Raw genomic sequence first — 24,022 nt, 5'->3', positions numbered from 1 at the left:
TAGAATAAAAGTGATTTAATGGCTGACATGCTGACCAATATCAAAGAACCCGACTCTAGGTAGAAATAAACCCATAGCAGGATGTGTGTTGTGGCATTATTTTATACACAGTCTTGTCTCAAAATATATCATCTATTATCAGTTATTCAGATTATAAACTGACATGACATGTCCAAAGTCAAAGTCAATCTGCAAATAGAAATTTGCATCACAATGTACTCCCTAACAAGCTGAAATACCAAACAGGTCTGATTCAGAATTGCCAGTGGTAGATCCCTCTGCAAACCTCAACTGTATTTATCTCAATGTCAGTTGACCACTACTAAAGATTTTATCACAGAAATCACATGTAATGTCTATTTTGGGCTACTCCTTGGTCTACTTGAATGAAATGCAACTCATTCATACATCTAGATGACCCATTTATCTTTCCTTCATGTACTGTATACTTTATAATATGTCATGAGTTAGCTACTATCCAATCACCTTTTATAAAGCTTGATAATTACAGTCATTTATTCATTCATCATTCCATACAATATTTATAAGGAAAAACATCATTTGGATTCTGAGATGAAATAGTTGTGTATTTGAAATGGCTCAGTGATACCTGAGGTCAGTGCATAAGGTAAAGCCCCCATACCTGTAGCCACAAACAAAAACTCTACTTAAACACAATATTACAAGAATATTTTTGCATTGGCTTGGACAGGAAAGCCACTATTAGACGGCAAATAAAGATGTATTCTATCCTCCCAACCCTCAAAAACAAACAAATAAATAAAAAATTGATTGACCCTGATTTTCTGCACTAGCTATATCAAAAACGGACAGGGTATAATGCAGCAGAATAAATAATCTTAAATAAATTTTGGGTGTCTATGCTTATGTGTTAAGTCTCCATTCATATTTCTACATAGCTGTGTAAATGCAACCATACATTCAAAGAATAACTGTCACTCTAATAGAAGTTATCACAGAGTACTGTATATCACAATTAAACCATGAGTATAAATATACATACACATTTACAAAAGCGGGGTTTTTCAAAAGTGCTGCAGACAGTGGTGTAGAAAACAGGAGAGGCCAATGGATCGCAACGCAATCCAGGACGCAAATCTGCAAAGCTCTGTGTACGCAGTTGCTGGAAATATTTGGTATATGTCTTTTAGTCCCCCTAGTCAGGGCCCGTCAAATGAGGCCTCTAATTAGACGGGACCATGTCCTTTATAACTGGTTCTCTGTTTAGGTAAGTGGCCCAGTAGACTAAGTTGAAAGAACCAAAAAGAACGGGAAACATAATCCTTGAAATCCTATCAATTTTGCTCACGCTGTTGAAGGTCTTCTTGCTTTCCTGAGCTTTGCCGTCCGCCTTGGGCTTGCTTGGGTCCACGACGCCGCCTTTGGCAATGGTCGGCAGCATGGTGGAGTCCTTGGTGATGTTGGGCGCGTAGTTGGCCACGGCCACGGCGTAGGCGTTGTTCTTCTTGAACGCGGACGCCCTTTCTTTTTTCTGTCGCAAGAACAAAATGGTTCAGAGCGGCGTAAAAGTTTATTCAAGGTGAGAGGCGCCCTCAGACTTAAGCCTCGGGTATTGATTAAGGAACAGATGTATGACTGAACATGCATTGGTTCAGTCCAGTCCGTAAGAGCAAAACAAAGCACAGTTTCCTGTCGACGTTTGTTTTTTATTCCTTGCTGTAGATTTGGATTTCAGAGCCCTAAATAATACGTTAGGCAGATTAACCGTGAAATTCCATCAGCTAATAGGATTCCATTGGCTGACCAAAGTGTTACCTCACAACGCATAAACAATTTCTAGGCTATCTACAATAATCAATGGTCATTTCAGCACACTTGTAGTGGAGCAATACATACAGTAATACAGTATTATACTGTATACAACCACTCATCAAATTCCCTTTTTCCGAAACAAATGACTCGATCAGAACTGATTGTTGTAAAAAACCATTGCAATCATTCTATGTATACTGTTTATTTATCTGTTGTCTCCTAATTAATGATCCTCTGCAATTTCATGCCACTGTGGATTTCTTTATAGTGCACATACAATTTTTATCATATGCATCTCCGTTTCGTTGAATATTTTTTTGATGTGTTTAGTGCCAAGTAAAATCATGTGTATACGCAAGCATTCCTGACGAATGAACAGATTTTGATTCTGATTCTGGGGGAGAACAGAGAAGGCCAGAGGACGCGTTTTTATTTCCCATTACCTTGTCATTGACAACGCTCTTCCCGTCCCAGGCCCAGCCGCGCTTTGTGAAGTAGTTGACAGTGGCAAACTCAATCAAAGCGGAGAAGACAAAGGCGTAGCAGACCGCAATGAACCAGTCCATGGCAGTGGCGTAAGCGACCTTGGGAAGCGAGTTGCGAGCGCTTATGCTCAGGGTTGTCATGGTTAGCACAGTGGTTACGCCTGGAAACGAAGAAGAAGAAGAAGAAGAAGAAGAAGAAGAAGAAAACAGTATTTACAGTGAGTCGGTCCCAGTTGAACTGTGTGCAAGTGTCTTTTTGACAAAGGACCGGGTTGAATGGAGCACTGACAGGGGGCAGTTCCAGGGGGCAGTGAGCCGAATGGGAGCAGGGTAATATTGAGACATTTAGGCATTTTTTGTACTAATGAATGCTTGGTTGCTGAGTTTGAACTTATGGTTGTGTACAAGTGACCTTTTTTTAAAGGACATAATTAAGTTTCCACCACGAGGGTCCGACTCTCGGCACTTCTCTACATGAAAAAAAACGTTTGCCTTTTCCCCAGTGCAGACAAAGATTAGATAGGATTTTCTTTAATGTCGTTTGAGTCAAAGTTTGCTAATGTCCCAGAGGCCCTAAGGAACACTGACCTTCAAGAGTGCTTGAGCAGTTTGAGGGCAGGTTTGGTTTTGAACTTTGTGTGCCCCACAAACGCATTACATTTTTTATTTACATAACTGGTCGTTCTCCAAGTGAACGTCCCATGTCACTGCTATTACTTCTGCTTGACTTTTACAACCTGAGCAATAGGACGTTTTGTCAGGGACTCATAGGAGTACGGTTGTACGTCTGTATTCTTTGTTACAAGTAGTGTTACGTGCAAACTGCAAAGGTATTAATGAAAGAAAGAAACACAATGAGTTGTGATGAGATTTGATAACATTATAATCATCGAATCCACAATAATATGAAGTCATTATTTAGACAAAGGCTACTAATTACTGCTATTTAGTGGAATTGCACGCTGTGCTGTATAATTTGAGTCTAAAAGAGTTTGACAAAAAGGGATGACATATGGAGGACTGGTGCCAAATGTCATTATACACACAAAAACACAGATCAGCCACAACATTAAAACCTGATGGAGATCCTTTAAGTCCTTAAGTTACGAGGTGGGGCCCCCATAGATCGGGCTTGTTGTTCCAGCACATCCCACAGATGCTCAATCAGATCGGAACCTAACCCCGCCCATCCACATGATGTAGCGGAAAACATGATTCATCAGACCAGGCCACCTTCTTCCATTGCTCCATGTTTCAGTTCTGACGCTCACGTGCCCATTGAAGGAGCTTTCATCGGTGGACCGGGGCCCATCATGGGCACTCTGACCGGTCTGCGGCTAGGTAGCCCCATGCGCAGCAAGCTGCGATGCACTGTGTGTTCTGACACCTTTCTATCATAGCACCATTAACTTTTTCACCAATTTGTGCTACAGTAGCTCTTCTGTGGGATCGGACCAGATGGGTCAGACTTTGCTCCTCATGCGCATCAATGAGCCCATGGGTGCCCATGACCCTGTCGCCGGTTCACCGGTTGTCCTTCCTTGGACCACTTTTGGCAAGTACTAACCACTGCATACCGGGAACACCCCACAAGACCTGCAATTTTTTCGAGATGCTCTGACCCAGTCATCTAGCCATCACAATTTGGCCCTTATGAAGGTTGCTCAGATCCTTACGGTTGCCCATTTATCCTGCTTCCAGCACATCAACTTCAAGAAGTGACTGTTCACTTGCTGCCTAATATATCCCACCCCTTGACAGGTGCCATTGGAAGGAGATGATTAATGTTATTCACTTCATCTGTCAGTGATTTTAATGTTGTGGCTAATCGGTATGTATGTATGTATGTATGTATGTATGTATGTATGTATGTATGTATGTATGTATGCATGTATGCATGTATGCATGTATGCATGTATGCATGTATGCATGTATGCATGTATGTATGTATGTATGTATGTATGTATGTATGTATGTATATATGTATATATGTATATATGTATATATGTATATATGTATATATGTATATATGTATATATGTATATATGTATGTGTGTATGTGTGTATGTGTGTGTGTGTGTGTGTGTGTATATACACTGTACAGTATATACAGTAGTCTTGATAAGATGACAAGACTTAATATAATACATGTGAAATTAAAGTGATAGTGAAAAAAGACAAAAATAGAATGCACTTGTTTTGTCCCAGCAGAAATGAAAGCTCTGTAGACCTGCCAACAATGCACTTTGTATTCTTCAATCGAGGTATATGTGAAGTACAAGATGTGTTGTAAAATGTAAATGTGAAATGTATTTTTATGGACCGTTTTATCTTTTATTTCACATTGAGTCAGAGCATAAATTACAACCAACATTGAACTGACTTTGTCCATGATGCTGGAAGTTCATTATGACAAAGTTCATGTGAGCCACGGCTTTAGCTGCCAGGCGTGCTGCCCAAGATCTAACGTTTACAAAAATATAATAATGTGATTATTACAAAATAATAGTGAGGACAATGACAGAAAATAAAGATCATCATCATCAACAAATGGATCAATAAAGTATACTCACCAAACACAGTCCTGGCCGGCACCGATTCTCTGTTCAACCAGAAAGACACTTGGGAGAGAATGACAGTCATGATGCATGGGAGGTAGGTCTGAATAACAAAGTAGCCAATCTTCCTCTTCAAATGGAAATGAGCTGTCATGACCGTATATTCACCTGCGGAGAAGAGAACCGGGCTCAATTTGAAAATGCAATTATAATTTTGAATGGAAGGAGAATCTCGCCGGTAATAATAACCGTAATATGATATAACACAATTGTAAGTAAAATAAAAAAGATCTTGATACAATCAACTCAACCCACCTCCTTCATCACCACTATGCAATAGAACTAAATTTTAAAGTGATACGCATTGTGTGTCAATGTTATTTTACTTTCTTTCATAAAATATTTATATAAACGATATATGAAAAGATACATTTACCCAAGATAGAGAGTACATAAAGTGAGAATTAGCGCTAACAATAACAATGATAATACCAATTCAACGAAGAAAGCCAATGCCTTTTAAAAAGATAGGGTTAAAAAGTGCATTATAGTCACGGAAAGAAAAAAATATATACAGATAATACATCAAATATGTCATATTAGTGAATGTGAAAAACGAGTATAAAACTTGGAAAAAGCGTCATACAATAAATTAGTCATTATATGTGTCAAGGGTCTGGGTGATTCATTATTCTAAGTTAGAATAATTACAAAACTATTGTTGAATGAGAAAGAAATTCAACAAAACAACTAAGAAGCCTGAGGGATGGAAATATCTTATAAATGCTGAGTGGCTTATTACAGTGCTGTACTGTAATAAGGATTGACTACCCTTGAATTCATTCATCACCACCAGGAGACTCTGCCCCCCACACCTGCCCTCTGGTGACAATCATTTTTTATATATTTATTTTCTAATAGTGCTAATCATTTGCACTAAATATTTTAGTTTATATAGGTATGTTACTTAAAAGGATCGTTCAGGACGTATTCTACTATAGCAGATCCAAGCTGGAACATTGAGGAAGAAGAAGAATTAGATTTTTTTTATTTTGGCTAAATCCTCTGTATCCCTGTCCTACAGGGATCTGCTGCGACATTTCAACAAACAACATGTTGGACTTTGACCTGTAAATAAAAATGTACTATATGAAACAAAGGTTAAAAGTCTGAAACAAATATACAAGTGTGGAATTACTAAAAATGACTGCCAAGAGGGGAAGGAGAGGAAGCGCCTTGCAGAACAGACTGACAAACATTGCACACTATATCCGTTGTCATGGCAAAAGTAATTTTTCGTTTTCATTTTTTTAGGGCATCTATGTTGTAAAGTTTTGCTCAACTCTGCCTGTTATTGGCAGAGTCGGCTTTATCCATCTTGTGGGGAAATGGTTCTGTTATAGCAGTGGGGGTGGGTAGAAAGTACTATTGTGCAAAATGATAATGTAGATATAATAACATTTCAAAAGCCAAACAACACACTAAAGACACGTTTTACTTGTATACTTATGTTATCAAATAAATAAAGTACTGCTAAAGTGGTTGCAGTCCAAATTGGGCATTAATTGGGTATTAATCTTCCACAAACCCTAAGTTTCCCTTCTCCAGGAAGAACTTTTTCCGCACTACCCCTGCCAGCAGTTCAACAAGCCAAGAATCACTCAGATCTGTTTCATAATATGCCTTGAAAGAAATGTAATTTTAGTGTCTTCATCACATTGAATTTATGAAATCATGGCTTGAATTTGAAAGTCAAAAGTCAATAAATGAATTAGAAAATAAAACAACAAAGAAATTCTGATCGTTTTTATCAAAACCCCTGAACAAAGCGCGCATGCACGACTCTGCAAACTTAGAAGATGTTTGTTTTGTTCCAGAGAAGAGGGCTTTTATGTGCTTCTTTTTTTTTTTGGACGCTCTGTACACTTAGTGCCTAGGAGTTGAGTCACAGGCCTGAATGTTGGACATCCAGGAGAACAGTCCTCTAGGAAACGCGCCGCTCTTTAGGAGGAGGAAATAGACAAACGGATGCCTGTATTTTGGATTCCCCGCCTACACTACCTCTAAAGCCACACATACAGCTGTTAAATACATTTAATACCAATTAAAATCGATGGTCTTAATACAGTATCACTGTGCATAGCATTGCCATTAAATCTCCCAAACCACAGCAGAGCTCTACTCTGAGTGAAACCATATTACCATGTCGACCGTTCAGACCCGTAGCTGTCCTACTGTTAAGCCTTCAGGGCAGGGTTTATAACCTATAACTCCAAATAATCATGATTTATTATCCTCCGATCATAAATCAGGGTGTGTGTTACACACGTGTTAAGCTTCATTCAGGCACAAACTACGTTGAAATCCATTCTATTTTTACAGCTAGGTCAGAGCCTACTTATAAAGAGTCACAAGCACAGAGTGAGAAACACCCATAGTAGTCTGAGGCGTTGGAAAGGAATGCTTGTAACATTATATTTAGGCACTTATGCCTTCAAGGACTACTCATCATTTTGAGAAATTCACATTGGTGATTGAAGAGGACAAAATACATTGGTGATTCTGACTATACTGTGTGTCATCTCATTAGTTGGTTGGTGTACATTTGGTTGACATGAGCGATTCCCTCTCTAGGGTGGAAGAAAAATACTAAAGTCGGTTGTTAGTCATGTCTTTGTGGCCAAGTCCATTTGCCCAGTATCTGGATGTTTGCATTCAGTAATTACTGCATCCTCCTGTGTGGTATCCATAGTTTCAATACAATAATATGGGAGGTATTCAAGAGTAACATTAGAGTAGATTTAACTCTACTGATCATGCCAGACAATATGAATCAATATGAGCAATTCTTCTACCAGACTACATGTTTTGCTTCATTACATTTAGATTATTCGATAAAGATCTAAATTAGTCCAGCGTCAACATTACTCAGCTATTGAGCAAACATTTAACTATAGTAACTAACCATTATACTTGAATATTATAACCTTTAAGCACACGGACAACTACACAGAGTGATTTCCTAAGTGCATTGCAAAGCCTAATAGTTGACAAGACCATGAAACATTGCCAATGCTGCTGTCACAGGCAGGCCTTCCAAATAGGAGATATTTCAAAGAGAAGCCAAGATTAGACATGAGAAGAAAAAGACGTGTTACCCATGGCAACAGAACAGAGAAACATAGCTCATTTGCTGCAATTCTGAAATGAAGGCCTTGATACATACTGCCACTTGGCAAGAGGGAAGTCCTTTTCAGCAGTGGGAGGGGCGGGGGGGGGGGGGGGGGGTGTTGATTCCAAGAACTAATCCCAAAAGATTTCTTACTCGCATTGCTTTTTTTTTTGAGTGCACTAGTTGTATCGCCTGCATTTTTAGCAGTGATAGGAAGTCTTATTCTCTCCTTCTCTTCCCATACATCCAGACAAACAATCGATAAAATGCACACACACACACACACACACACACACACACACACACACACACACACACACACACACACACACACACACACACACACACACACACATACACACACACCCACACACACACATACACACAGACCTACACCTCCCTGCACCCTACTAGTACTGGAATTTGGAGAAAATGAATAAGTGCACTTTCAGTACCCTATGGAGCTCTAAATCTTCCGTAATTTAATTTGCATGCCTGCCCTGATGCCTCTGTTGTGGAATGGGGGAGGAAGTGGTACAAGCAAGGAATCCATGGGATGAGGCTGAATTTCCTCCAGAGGAGCTTATGATTCTTTCACTGCAAGGGAAGCACATAATTATAGCATGAAGATGATAATCGCGTCATGGTTGCAGAACGTAAAGGAAACGCGGGGCCTCTGCTCACAGCACCGGAGCACCTCACAGAGAAGGCATACACTGTAGAGGCTGGTTTGGCTGAGGGCGGATAGACTCAACAAAGGCAGATAACGGTGGGAAATAGCCAGCTCACCTTAACTGACATCACTTGCAAAGACAAGCTAAATCGATCCCTCTCGACGAGTCAGAATTATTTGATTTGAAATCTATACATGAACTACTGCTATTACAAACATTACCTGCATCACTCCTTCAGCCTTCTTTGGAACCCAACATCAAAAATCCCAACATGTGCTCATCCTGGAAACTTCCCACAATAAAACCAATTTTGGAGAATTTGCCTTCAGCCATTTCACATCCTACAAATGGAAAATATTCCAGGATACCCTTGGTCTCCTCACGCATACTCACATATACTGTATTGCAGCACTTCCACAAGTGGTATGTGATTGCTTTTAATTTCATTAATTGTTTTTAGTATCTTATATTATTTTTTATGATTTTAGGATTATATATAATATATAATTTATATAATTTTATAATTTTATTATAATTTTATTTTATTGAATATTATTTTATCATTTTTGTTGTTGTTGTTGTTGTTGTTGTTGTTGTTGTTGTTGTTTTTATCATCATCTTTGCTTTCTCCAGATGGATGTGAATTAATCTCTATGTTGTGACTGTATTTGTAACTGTCTATGCTTTTATTACGTAACACAGTAAACAGGGCACTTGTGTAAAAGAGAGCTTGCTCTCAGTGAGTTTTCCCTGGATAGATAAAGGTTTGAGGGAATTAATGAACGAACTAACACCAACACAGAAGATAAAAAACAAAGTATGGTGGATGATTCCCTTGCGACTAGCTCTCCCTAAATTAATATTTAATCTCAACTACAATGACTGCATTAACACGACTAGTTTATCTGGAACACATTACATTAATGAGAAGGAATTTCTTAGTTATTAATAATTAGTATTCATACTCAGATAATTGGTTGTGTTCCTCTGCATCTTAAGAATAGTTATTTTTTTCATGAATACCATTTCAAAGCTGACAAATGACTTGTCAGTTGAAGCCATGAAAACAGCAAATCAATTTAATCTGCTCAGCTGCTCTCTTGTGCTCCATTCACTTTCACACGAATTTGTTTTAACAGCGATTTATAATCATTATCTTTGCAAATATTCAGCAATATCACGGCTGTGGTCAGTGATTGTTTGATACTCAGGACCAGAGTTGGGTGAGATTTGAGGCGATTCTGTTCTGTTGAGACCTCGTGCTGTCTCAAGAGGTTGCACAAAAATTCCTGTCGCAAATCCGTCTACGTACGGCTGAATTGAGAGGCTTCTGCAAACAGTGCGCTGATACGCTCAAAGGCAAGGCAAGATGGCCCTCACAGTGAAGCCTGAGAGCACATTCATTTGTGCCAAACGACCTAGTTTGCAAGTATGCTACACCAAACACTGACACAGTAGAAATGAATGATTAATTTTGTGGCGGCCAAACAGGAAATGTGGTGTGACTAGTAAAACATGAAAAAACTGGCAGACATGTTCTATTTTATTCAGACCCCACTCAGCTCTTAACCTAGATATAGGGGCATTTATTTCAGATAAAAGGACAGTGTTTGCTGAAATTCAGGCGGGGATTCCCTTGATAGTGGAATACATTAATTGGGGAAATCCAGCATAGTGGTAGTCCATACCTGTGGGGAATAGTGGTTGGACACTTACAGTAACTCAGCCACTCTGTAATACAGTAGAGAACACATGCTGGGGTTTTTTTCTGAGATATATAAAACTTTAGAATGTAGGCTACTAAACGAGTGAGGTCACAACTACTTTTTTAAGACTGTTCACATTGGATTTGTCATGGGGACGAAATTATTTTACAATCCTTTCATGTGAGGCTTGGCATCAACCCTTTACATCTACCCTCTGCCTTAAGTTCTGTAGTCTATTTCTACGGTCAAATCGCTATTAAAGCTCTAAATGGTTCGATCAAGATATAAAGCAAAATGCAAGTTTTGTAAATTATTTGAGTAATTGTAATAAGCCGTATCTTAACACAGGTCCATATACTGCCACTCACTCTAAATAAAATTGCTGGTGTCTACACAGCAGCCACAATATCTACTTGTAAAGGTAAGTTGAAGTACAATACTGTATACTATATCCTAAAAAAAAAAGAATAATACGCAATCCACAATCCATTACTGCATGAATAATGCAGCTGGCGCAGGACAGTAATAGTGGATAAAAAATAAACATGAAGTATTTAATGTCCAATAACAACAAGATGATTTATCAAAAATAATTTTGGATAGCTACAAAACAAGATAAATTCAATTTATTTTGTTTAATATGTAAAATTTAACAATATTTAATATGACATTTCGATTTTAATTTACTTCATTATGTAATTAATTTGTTTACAACACAAGACATTGTCAAATGTAGTATATGCAATATCATAGTGTAGGCTGGCAAAGTATTAATGACACTAGGGCTACTAAACAGTACATTATTTAGAGGTTGTGTTCTTTTCTGCAAGGCCGGTGTCATAAGCAATTTATATCTAGTGTTTTTGAAATTAGATAACATCCACATAGGCTACCTTCATTTGTCAGTGGAGGTCTCTGCCTAACGTAATCTAACCCTGTCTCGAAAGTGCCAAACACATAAATCGCTCGGCAGATTACAGTTCTTTGCAATTGGTTACACACATTTCTCAATACTGAGTTCGCGTTTTCAATTCTCTTCCCAGAGTTCTCTTTACCAACATGCAGCTCAGCACAGCAGATCACCTCACAACCAAAACGCACAAAAAAACTACCAAAACACTTCATACATATCTCAAAATCAACTCATTCCGCCACAACCTGAGCAAAGCTTCTCTCCCGACAAGAACACTTTGTCTCTCATAACACAATGACCGAGAGACTAACGACAGGGAGCATTACAAGATGGATCGTTTTGTCTTTAAAGTATCTTTGATATTTTACATAAACCAACATTCCATTACAAAACAAGAATGGCACCTCTTAACTGTATAAAACCTACTACCGTATGTTACAGAAATGAATCAGCAATGCTTCAATATGCTTTATTTTTGTAATTTATTTGCAATAGAGTAATTCCAAAATACACAAAATACAGTCATTCCAGTATTGTAATAAAAAAAACGTGTATATACACTATACCTATACTGTATATGGGATATCTATCAGATATATTGTAGATATATAGCATCTGAGATTACAGGTCTTGGTCTCCTCTCAGTCGTCTTCCACCACCATACGTACTCCTCTCCCTCTCCCAGCCTCTTTTCTTTCTCTGTCAGCCACTTGTCTATCTCAGGCTCGGTCCATGTTTATGTAAAAAAAAAAAACATTACAAAAATGCCCCCCTTTGTATAGATGGTAATGAAATAGCAACAACAAAAACACACCTGGGTAGGTCTTCAGCTAAAATGGGAATATGCTGTGGTGTCTTTATTTTTGGTTTCATTATATTTTATTTTGTATATATTTCCATACGGTATGATTGTCGAAATGTAACAAATTGCTGTCCAATTCAATTTTGCTTTATGTCAAATTGTATGGCTTTGGACTTGAATTTTACAGTTTTGAAAATATGTATGGGCTGTAGATACATAGAGTTTTGATGGGGATTAGGTTTGAGTGAGAAAATAATTCACAAATTTTAAAAGAGGTGCTTGTTGGATGCATTTTGCATCAAAGCAATGGAAAACAATCCACAGTTTAGTCCACATGGACTGCTGTTGCCTAACCGTGTCAAGAGCTTTAAAAAAGTGAACTCGGTATTGAGAAATGCGTGTGGCCAATTGCGAAAAAAGGTGTGAGGCTTATAAACAACAATTAAAACTCTACGGGCATGTAGAATATCACTCCAGTGGTATAGCTACGGAATGTGTTCAACCATCTCACGCATTGGCCCAGAGAATTGGAATTCATTGAGTGGGATACACGACCCGTGAACCTATAAAGCTGTAAAGCTGTAACCTAATCTACCTTCCCATCTCCACCCCAATTCCACCCTACAGTAGGTAGCCACACTCAAATGCTCTAGGATTCTTAATTGGCACACATGAGGAGTAGCTTCGTAGAGGGCGTGGCGGCACACGCATCCACGCCCTGATGCGCCGTATTATTTAAGCTGCCAATCTCACCTGCTCCGCCTGCGATGCTCATAGCTGCGCTCCCTCCACCTCCCGCTGCATCCACATATGTCCACCTCTGGTATCTTGTGGATATATTGTAAAAATCTTTTTTGGGGTCCCTCAAAGCTCTGTTTTTGGCCCATCACTCACCTGAAGTGCTTTCTCTTGGTAATATTTTAAATATCTAGTGTATTACCTCTAACTTATGCAAGGGATATACAGATTATATAGAATTGGCCAAACAAAGACACCAAATCCAGTTCATCTTTTTTCTATGTCTTTTGAACGCATGTAATAAATAAATATGACTTAACTAATGTAATTTTCTTTGATGATTGAATGATTCTACATATTTCTGTACTCTAATCCCTCTGGAATTATTCCCCTGTCTACTTCAGGTCTACCATGTTTTTATTGCCAAGCCCGCCATCATAAAAGAGCGGCAGTGGCAACAACCCACCCTCTATTCCTCCATCTCTTCCATATACCTTGGGATAAAAATAGAATGTCAATGTCACTGTTGGATGCGCTTTCTAGCTTTTTTTCTCCGTCCCAGTTTGAGTGAGATACACCTTTTTTATCCAACATATACACCCCTCACCTCCCAACCCCCCATTCACTGGGACTCTGGGCCCGGAACATAGCTTTTCTTTGCCATTTAATGCACCACTGCATCCTTTTGAGATAAGGCTGCTTTCCCTCTTGTGTCTTTGGGCACCCACATAGGACAGCTGCATCACTAAACAGCAGCCGCGCCTTCATGCTGGAGCTCTGCATGACTGCCACGACACATGCACACACGCACACACACACACACACGCACGTGCACGCGCAAACGCGCACACGCATACGCACACACACACACACGCGCGCACATTCCCACCATATGCTCAGTTCCACCTCGCCTTTCCTTGCGCACACCCAGCCCGTCTGTCATTTGATCTGCTCTTTCTTTCATTCTTTCTTTCTTTCTTACTTTCTTTCTTTCTTTCTTTATTTCTTTCTTTCTTTCTTGTACATTCCAACCTTGATATTTCAGCGCGGGTCAAATTAGTTTTATGTTCTCTTCGTTTGGAGAAAAAAACCCCGACCACATTTGATGCGCTGTTCTCCGAAGGGATCCCTGCAAAGTGGAAACCCTTGTCAAAGCAGCAGGTCAGCTACCTCGCTTGCCTTTGGTTCTCCAAGTTATGCTACACAAAGTTCGCAGCAAAATGGTAAATTCAACATCCACGTATCCAAATCTGTCTGATCTTTGTCGATTGGCGAGAACCAAGATTGCCTTGACACTATCTCCAGTGTTCTGTTGCCTGTGGTTAATCACTTCAGATGTTTTGATTTTGCTGTATTTTAGTAGCAGGCAAACCATGACTTCTGTTTCTTTTTAGAGCCAGGAGTGCTCTTCCTGGAGTGCGAGGTGGATACAGGTGGATCTACAGGTCCGAAACAGCTTACCTGTACTGGATTTAATAGTTTCCTGGCCTACAGTCTGTCCGAGCAGGTCATACTGGTTCAGACGGGAGCTCTCCCCTTCCACCACCACAGAATCAGAGGCGTTTAGGGTCCAGGCATATGTCACCTCTGACACTGTGTAGGCATCTAAAAGGAAGAAAAATACACAGTAGGAACAGGCCAGATAAGCCTCAGTCTCATAGTACTGTATTTCAATATTATATTTGAAATAGACAGAAATAAGAGTGTTATTGTGTGTTGCTAGGGTCATTTAATTAAGCACGACAATAGAGCTATGACTATACAAAATCTCACAAACAACTCAACAAGTTGTGCTGTTCTAGTTATGCTGATGATTCACCACAATTTTGGCTTATAATTCTTGAACCATTTCCAGGTTAACTATAGCTTGAGATGAAATCTTTGCATATATATTTTATATTCATACTGGAAGCAAAAACTAAAAATAAATACAAAAATAATAGTTTTCACTTCCAATTTTACAAATTTTAGTGCAAAAACTAGTACAAGCATTTATTCTAATAAAAAGATTCATTCAAGACTCCATTTTTTTTTTACTTGTATTATATATCGGAGCTATTCCATATAATATTGACCACATCTTTCACCAAATTTCTTAGCTAGTCAGGTATAAATCATAAATTGTGGAGAAATCCAAATATACAACTCCGTGTAAAGCTTTTTAAAATGTATTAAAATATGTGCTGTTGCTGTGCACTGCAGTAAGCTGACGATCCAATTTTCTCAAAGGGATAAATAGTATCTTGTCTTTCTTTAATGAATATACATCAATAATGACATGACTCATGTCAAATTGCTTTATGACAGAAAGTGCCGAAATCTTCACAATGACTCACAGCTGCCAAATTTCAGCGGACAAGAATGGAAGTCCATTGGGAAATCCTCCAGATGCATCGGGCACTCGGCATGGACTGTTAACCTGTATCCAATCCAAAAGATGAGGAGAGATTTTCAGAGCGCGAACGTTAAATATGACAGGCCCCACAGAACTCACAGCCATGGAAATGTTTTGAATCGAACGGTAAATAAACAATCAAGTACAGAAGACAAGTCCCATCAATTTACTTCAATGTCGGGGGCAGTAGTAAAGTAAACAAGGGGGATGTTTATAAAGCCTGTGATTAAATTGTGTACCACCTTCGTGATAAGAAATCGCATCATGCGTAGTTGTGATATTCTATGATAATCGTGTTTGCAAACTCTAACCACCAGAGCACGGTCACGTTGGTCATGTTTTAGTATTCAAATTGATTTGGTCATGTTTTAGTATTCAAATTGTTTCACTTGAGATATCCTCTGCCTGCACACATTTATTTCAACAGGGCACTAACAGAGGCATGGTGACGGATCAATCCGAGGCAGGAGTTCTGAGGCTGGACTGTTATTAGATATATATTTACAGGCCAAGTCCCATCATCTTACTGAAAATGTCAGTATTTTAATTATCATATCACACGGTCAAAGCGTTATACTGAGGAATTATAATTGTAATTGTTGTTATTATTATTATTATTATTATTTTTCCAAAATACCTCCCACATGCTGCTGCCACAGCTCTGCTGGTTCCCTTGTGTCAGTCCCCAGGGACCCATGGCCCCAGTTTGAAAGTCATTGATCTGAGGCCGCATGAGATGGGAAGCGTGGTGAGAAGATCCCACAGAGCAGACATTTTTATGCATGGCCATTGGCGATACAGCATTATGGTTTGCCAGTGTTTTCCCAGTTAAATGAGAAAATATCAAATTTGCCGAGCTTCAGAGAGGGGGAATTAAGGAGTTGAAAGGCCAGATAGAAGGACTTAGCTACGCCTTATTATGTAAGGAAGAAATAAACAGGAACAAAGGACAACTTAAACAATAATACAGCCAATAGATGGAAGCAAAAATATGTTTTTAATTAATAATTAATTGAGATTACGCCAACAAATACTTTCTAGAATATAGAAATAGAAACCATGTACCATTGCCGTTCTTCTTTCCCATAAGCTTTATAGTACATACAGGGTGGCTCAAAGCTTCTGGACAATGCAAATCAAATCCAGTGTTGTCTTTCTCTGATGTTTCATTTTAATCAAAAAATGCAAACGTAAACAGCCATTTGGCGTGACGTTTTTCTTGTTTCTTGGTATCACCCAATATCTGTGGGTGTTGTTCCGCCAATCAATTCGCTCAGTCCCATGCTTTCCTATCCATGTGCTTTCAAGCCAAAGACAAACTCATGCTTTTGTCGTTGTGATGTTGTGTCAATTCCTTTCGATTTTACCTCATGGTGTAAAGCAGGGTCCCGTCATCTTGAATCCTCAACAGTTTATTGGGCATGGTCATGTTGTGAGCCACCGACTTCTTGCCGTTGTGGAAGAACGTGTCTGGGGTCCAGATTTTACTTGCCATCAAGTTGTTGAGGCGTAGAATATTCATTGGTCCGTCAAATTTCAACCTCTCGTCTTTCCAGCTTTGTCGAAAGAAGACATCTATTGTGTACTCCTGAGGGAGAAGAAATCAATTAACACATAGAGTTTATATCTTGATGCCTGTAACCTTTGAGCTTTTTAACACTCTACGTATAATGATTAATATTAACATGGAATTGTCATCCATTATCTAAAACAACATATATTAAGAAAATAAATAAATGTTTGCTTTGTTTTTATTTAGGTTCCAGGAGGTCCCCGGAACCATGATCAGTAAAATCAGCTAAACTAAATGGAATGATGGATAAATAGCTACTATTTTTAAGCACTATTTTTAACCATTCTATGAGTTTTTTTTATCAAGGCTCCGTCGAGCAGAGGTCCACAGACATGGTAGTGTGCCTTTATTACAGTGTTTGTCTGAGCTGAGTCCAGAGGTAGAGCCAAACCCAACCTCACTTGACCTACAAACCTCTCTTGTCAAAAGAAACCACATAGTAAAGGCTTTAGGGCAAAGACATTGCGCTGTCGCGTGTGTGCGTGTGTGTGTGCCATGCTTATGTGTGTACAGAGACAGGCACTGGCTGGGAGAGAGACAGTCTCTCCGTAAAAGAGCCTATTCGGACAACTGCAAGTAAGAAGGCCATTTTTTTCAGCTTCTGGTGCAAAAGACACAGCATATTTCTAGTATTTATTTTGCGTTTTAGTTGTCACACACCCAATTCAATTTGTACGTTGCAATGTACAGTGAAATGCTCATTGGCAGGCTCCAAAGAAAACTGTGCAAGGGGGTAAAACAAATAAAAACTAAATAAATAAATAAACAAACAAATAAATAAATAAATAAATAAAAGCGTAAAAGGGAAATCTAAGAAAATATAAATATAGTCATCTGAAAAAAGAAAGTGGAATAATCCAAGAAATAAAAAAAAAAAATAATAATAATAATAATAATAATAATAATTATATATATATATATATATATACACACACACACACACACACAGTATATACCGTATATATATATATATATATATATATATATTAATCAATCAACTGGATAGAAAAAACATTTTTATGTTTTTTTTTCCAGCTTCTAGTGGAATTATTCTAAATTTACTTGCTTGCTGTGGCCGCCAAACCAATGGGCTCAATGTGTCTTGAGTATCTAAGAAATGAATCATAGGGTCAGGGGCTAATATTTCCATCTCTGGCTCTTTTGCATCGAACAAGTATCCACGAGCCTGACCCAAATCATAGGCCTTTGGCCATCTCCTCTCCCTCAATCTCCCTCAGTATCTTATCACTCGACAATAAATTCTTGCAACTTGTGAATAAATTATAATGCTCTACAGCACATTACCATGCATTGGTATGACTCCAGTAAATTCCCCAAAAATGACACACTAATGGCTTATTCTATGGGTTCTAAGCTCCAAGGCCTGTGCTTAATACACTCGCAGGCTTTACTCATGATTTGGGACCTTGCGCCACTGCATGAAAGCATCCTAAATGTAAAATTAATAGTTCAATCACTTGAAAATAGTTCCTTGGAGACATTGAAATTTTAAAAGTGTCCTTATGAATTATACCACATCATATTTCATGACATGACATGAAAGACGGGGTTTCAGAATGATGAGTTGAAAAGCAAGGGATAAACAAAGAAGTGACTTGGATAATGAGTAGGAGTGTAAATAATTTAGAAGATGAAAATTATCAGAGGAATAGTTGTCATTTTGCAGCACGAAACGCTTGTCTCACATTAGGTAGTCGGGTTGTTTGGCTGAGAGACAAAGACAGAGAGATAAAGAGAGAGACAGACAAAAGAGGAGACAGACAGAAGGAGACGACGGGAAGGGAACACCACGCAAGGATGATTTGTTAAAAAAAAAAAGGAGTGGAAATTGTACAAGTGCAAGCTGAGCAGGGAGCACGTGGGCATGCAGGGAATAAAGAAGAAAGATCTGAATAAGAACATTTATCCGCAAAGAACATGTTTTCTTCCGGTTGAGGGAGGGACAAAGACAGCGACATGAAGAGAGAGAGACCGACAGATAGAGGAGGAAATGGACGGAAGGGGAAGACGGGAAAGGAACACCATTGCAAGGATGGTTTGTTTAAAGAAAAAAAAGGAGTGAAAGTTGTAAAGTGCAAGTGGAGCAGGGAGCAGGCGAGCATGCGCCTGCCAAAGGGAAAAGGGAGGGAAGAAGACCTGAATAAGTACATTTACTCACAAGAAATATTCTTTCTTACCATATCTGTATCTGAAACTGGCCCAAAGCTGGTGACATATATGTTTGTTTTCACCTCCGTCACACGATCTAGAAGCAAACACAAGGCATGAGACGCAATGCAAGAACAAAACGACTTTGAGGTTTGTCAAAGACGCAAGACGTAGACACAGACAGTACACGCTGACGTGTGACTCAGACCCACAGTGTGATTTGTCCTGCAAGGCGTTACCAAAGTGGCACGCGAGCTATGATTTCAAGAGAACAAAATGCGAGCTAAATGTCGGCGCTGGCGGGACAGACACGCGGAGCGCGGGGCCTCGCAATGCTTCCTACCCAAGCGCCACTATACGCTGCTGTCTCCAACTGGTGCAGCGTTTCCCCATTTGCCTTTCCCTACACTCTGTCTTTTTCAATTATTACTGAAGCTACCGTAGATCTTTTATGCTCACTCAGTTCAAAAAGCTTTCACGTTTTACTCCGTGCTCTCCGCCACACCGCACAGCAAAAATCAGCATCCTGTATCTAAAGAGATCATTATCCTTAAGTAAAGTGCTCTCACGCAAGGCAAGCGCAAGCCACTCTATGCTTCCAAGAAACCCAGAAACAAAATTGCTCGGCTCTCTTATTTATGAGCTAATGTAAATCAAGAGTGACTGGCAGATCATGGGGTAAAATGGGTCGTCCATTTCGCAAGACATACTGTACACCAGGTTGCATCCTAGGATGTGAACCAGGCCTTGATATGTAAATACAGATGATGCAGCAATGTTCAGGGATTTGCACCGTACACAAGGGACTCAGTGAGGCCTCCGTCAAAGTTGATCTATTTGAAGAGAAATGTTGTTTTGTTTTTGCACAAAGCGGACACGCAAGGATATTTTATCCTCTCTTTTATTTTCATTCAAGAATGAGACAGGCTTAAAAGAAAGCACGGTAATACCAACCAGATGGTTTTCAGAAAAACTGCACAACACTCCGCGCCTTGACATTTTCCTATTTTTTAAAAAAAGAATCTCTGATACCAGTTCTCACACTTTTCTGCTTGATCGTCTTTTTTTATTGAATGTACTCCTGCAACCAGGGGAATTTATGTTAAGCTGAGGTCAATCACAGCAAACCAAAAAAGCCCTGAAATTAGCATTTTGTGAACTGTCTAGCAAACTCGCAGACACACGAACCATTTGTACAAATGAGGATCCTTTCAAATGGCAACGCTACAAAGGAACGGCCCCTGGAGGGATCCTTGTTTACTATTTAAAAAGATCCAGAGTGCACTTAGTGCCCAAGGATGTGCCGACCACCTATTTATAGGAACAAGGGCAATGTTAAAGTTCATTCATTAAGCTGAGCCGTCATAAACATGTTCCCTTCATTACAATCCAAATCATTTGGTACAGATGGGCCCGCTGAAGCATATAGGATTTGTCTGAAGCAACCTGTCGGTTTCGGGAGACTATTTTTTGCCGTTGTGCAAGTATCCAAATGCCAACAACACCCATGCTGGTTTGGAAGGAGATTGCATGTAAGACCCTGAAAAAAACACCAGGTGTTTGTTGCACTGTGAGCCGGGCCAGGGGAACGGAGTGACGTCAACTGAGGCGGCTGTCACTGTTTTGTAATAAAACCCCAACACGACCAAAAGACTCCTGTAGACTCGTTGGCAATCTTATGAAAGAGAATCATCCAAGTCTCTACTTGAAATACTGTTTTATGCACTCAAAGTCTCTGAAAACCGGAATGTTTTGTCCAACCCACCAAAGCAATAAATATTTCATCATTTTGTTTGGTAACAATACAAAGTCATGTATTTTATTTATCGGTGGGAACCATAAACATTTGATAAAAAAAACTTCATTGGACAGGTATGAATCACATAGTAGGTATGAAAAAAAACAGAAATGTGTTTATTATAAAGCCTCTGATAACAACCTCTGATAACCAAAGGACCGTGGCTCTGTTGCTGTGAATGTTCAAGATTGGGGTCATCAGACTGGATTTGTCATGGTGGTGCTGGTGTCACTGGTTTATAAAGGCTCACTGGATTGAATAGTCACTGATTACTGGTCATCTTTTATTCATTTATACTTTAGCCATCTTTATTTTGTTTAAATTTGTAATGTGGTTGGAACTTTTATTTTGAAATCCACAATGTTCTTTGAGAAAATGTATGCAATAGGGTGGATTTTGATTATGTAATTCATCATGCACATTGATTAGTGGATCATCACTTAAATAATGAACTAAATCATTTTGGATATAAAGACTACATACAATTGGAAAATATTCTACCTTCTTGCCAATCACAGAAAATATTTAGGGCATAGTCATGAAATAAGGACAGCTTTTAAATGTCAAACATGTATAAAAAATGTTATATAAATCCAATAGAAGCTTGATTGATTGATTGGTTTAATGAATGAATGAATAAATGAATGAATGAATAATTGCATGCATTGACCTACAGTAAATGTAAGAAAGTCACTATAGTAGCTTATGAACTTTAAAGTTCAAAATCAGCATTTTTGAGGAAAATAAATCGAATGCCTTAACTGCTATAATGCATAAAATCCCATCTGATCACGTGAATGCTAAACAACAACAACAACAACACATTACAATACTGTCTTGCATACTGTCTTGTGTATCTTTTGGTATTATCCAGTTCCAGCCATAACAGCATTCACACATGAGTCATTATGGCTCTGTAAAGAGAATTGTGATAATTTTTCTGCCTTGACCTATGTGCCAATTTTTTTTTTTCATAAATAATTTTGAATACTATGAATCTGAGCTATAGAAACTAGGCTGAAGGAGGTCTATCCCCCCATATTGCAGCTCCAGGGTTAGGCTGATGGCCCTACAAATTTGAATTTCAAATGAACCCGAATCCTGAGGGAGGAGTTTGGCTTTGGGGTGAAGGGCCAACTGGAAATGAGATGCCAAAACATGTAGAATGACAGGAGAGGTGAGGATGGATAGAGAGGCACTGAAGTCATATGGAAAAATACACCATAAACTATCAGGCAAAGATGGAAAAATACAGACTGCTTGCCGAGTGTTTAGACACTAAACTCTTTTTGTAGTATTCATAAAAACAGTGAAGTACTTTTTAGTTTTGGTTAAACTATGTGTATTATACAGTCAAGATTCAACCACTTATATGTATCTGCAGAGGTTGGGGATTAAATATGTAAATCGCCCACGGTCCAAATATTCTGGAAACGCATGCATGACTTGTTCATTATTTTATAAAGTAATCGGTCAAAAACACTGTTCTAAAAAAAAAGTGCTTCCTGATGTTTTCCAACAGTTCCACAGAACAGCAATATGTATTTATGATACCCATGATGTATCAGTATGATCATACAGTATATAAAAACAAACAAATATATGTACAAAAAACTTCCACAGACATCAGTCCAATAAGACATAAGAATACGACCAAAGTTGTTTCACCTTAAGACCCAGAGAGGAAGCAAAGCTCTCATACCGTAGTGACAACTTTTCATTAGTTGGCTACCTTTAACACACTGGAACTTTAAGTTTACACGGACGAGTCCATCAATGGCAGAACACTGTCGGTATGTGCAATTACAGGCTCTTGATGTTTAACGCCTGCATGCCTTTTAAACAAGCTTGGCACCAGTAATAACTCAGAAGGCCTGACACAACCTTCAGCATGGTAGAGTTCGACCAGCTAACTGATGTATAGCTCCATGGTTATGCCAGCCAGCTCATATACAACTGGTTAGCTATAACGTGGTTAGATAATGTGCCTTTGTTAATAACATTTTTCAGAAATTCAGGGGTACTTTAGCAAAATATTAGCAGAAAGACAAAAAAAAGGCTTTCGTTGTCAATATGGTTTATGGTATTTCCTAAAATGAAAAGAAAACGACTTTTAAAAATGTACTCACCCCCAAGACCAGGCCGAAGGCGATTATCATATCCATCGAGAAGTCTGTCGAGAATTCTTGTGAATAGGGTGCTGTTGGTTTTGAAGGCATCACCTGTGGAATCAGCATTCACTGGCCTAGATGAGACGGTCAGAATTATATGTAAAATAATATAATGGATATATATTAAATATTAAAGCAAAACAGAAAAATGTTGAAATGTTAAGTTAACTGGGCGGTTGAACCCTTCCATGAGTGCAGACATAGACCTTAACATACACGCCCGCGCGGCACACACACACACACACACACACACACACACACGCACGCACGCACGCACGCACGCACGCACACACACACACACACACACACACACACACGGATGACCCAGTTCACGGCAGAACATTTGTGTGCCATCTGATCTGGGAAACCAAACACAATTGAATATGTAATTGTAATCAGAGGATCCGCGCTAAATGGATGCTCACTGGCTCTAGACCGGAGCTGCTCGGTTGTCCGGCAATCTGGGAATTTTGGGGAACACCCTCGGAAGAGGCGGGGGGGGGGGGGGGGGGGGGATACCGAGTCACTTGGAACACGTGACTTTACTCAAATTACTCCCACATCTGGAACTGAACTAGAATCGGGTGCAATAAGAAAAGGGTTGGAATAAAAGCCGCACAGCGTGTCCAAGTCGCAACGGGAGACTGCGACTAAAGGCTGTCCCTAAAAAATAAAAAATACATTTAAAAAATTCAAAAAGATGACTGACCAAAGACGGCGGCGTTCCCCATTCAAACGACTTACCGGAGAGGCGTCAGCGCGAGGCAGATCAGAAGTAGAGAAGCGCGCTCCCAATTCCCCATGGCCGCTCGAACAGCTACACACGAGGAAAGGCATTAATGAGTCCCACTGATGAATTAAAATCACCTTTAAAGGAATGTGTGTTCGAAAAACACCCCTAGTACTGCGCTCACTAGTAGACGCGCAAAGCAGAGACGGCAAACTGACTCTAATTGGTATTCGCTGACACGTCCGACGCCTCCGCCGAATGAACATTTTGCCACACGAATATTTAATAATATTTGCAAGTCAACCCATTTTTTTTTTTTTTTTTTTTTTTTTAATGTTGCACTG

General features: G+C 39.2%; 1 protein-coding gene across 1 annotated transcript; it reads right to left on the bottom strand.

Moving 5' to 3' along the window:
* Positions 1–1,204: 1,204 nt before the first annotated feature.
* gabra2b (gamma-aminobutyric acid type A receptor subunit alpha2b) lies at positions 1,205–23,018 on the bottom strand (the record flags this gene model as incomplete). The annotated part of the gene is made up of 8 exons (XM_080007886.1): positions 22,907–23,018; positions 19,009–19,076; positions 16,605–16,825; positions 15,179–15,261; positions 14,304–14,447; positions 4,853–5,005; positions 2,238–2,440; positions 1,205–1,513 (listed from the first exon to the last, which is right to left on the bottom strand). The coding sequence occupies exons 2-8, from the start codon at positions 19,009–19,011 to the stop codon at positions 1,205–1,207; spliced, it is 1,116 nt and encodes a 371-aa protein (XP_079864012.1). The 5' UTR covers positions 19,012–19,076; positions 22,907–23,018.
* Positions 23,019–24,022: the final 1,004 nt, after the last annotated feature.

This window comes from Zeus faber (assembly GCF_960531495.2).
Source record: "Zeus faber genome assembly, chromosome: 10".
NCBI classification, from domain to species: domain Eukaryota; kingdom Metazoa; phylum Chordata; class Actinopteri; order Zeiformes; family Zeidae; genus Zeus; species Zeus faber.
The sequence above is the reverse complement of the archived record's forward strand: the minus strand, read 5'-3'. Positions and strand labels throughout refer to the sequence as shown.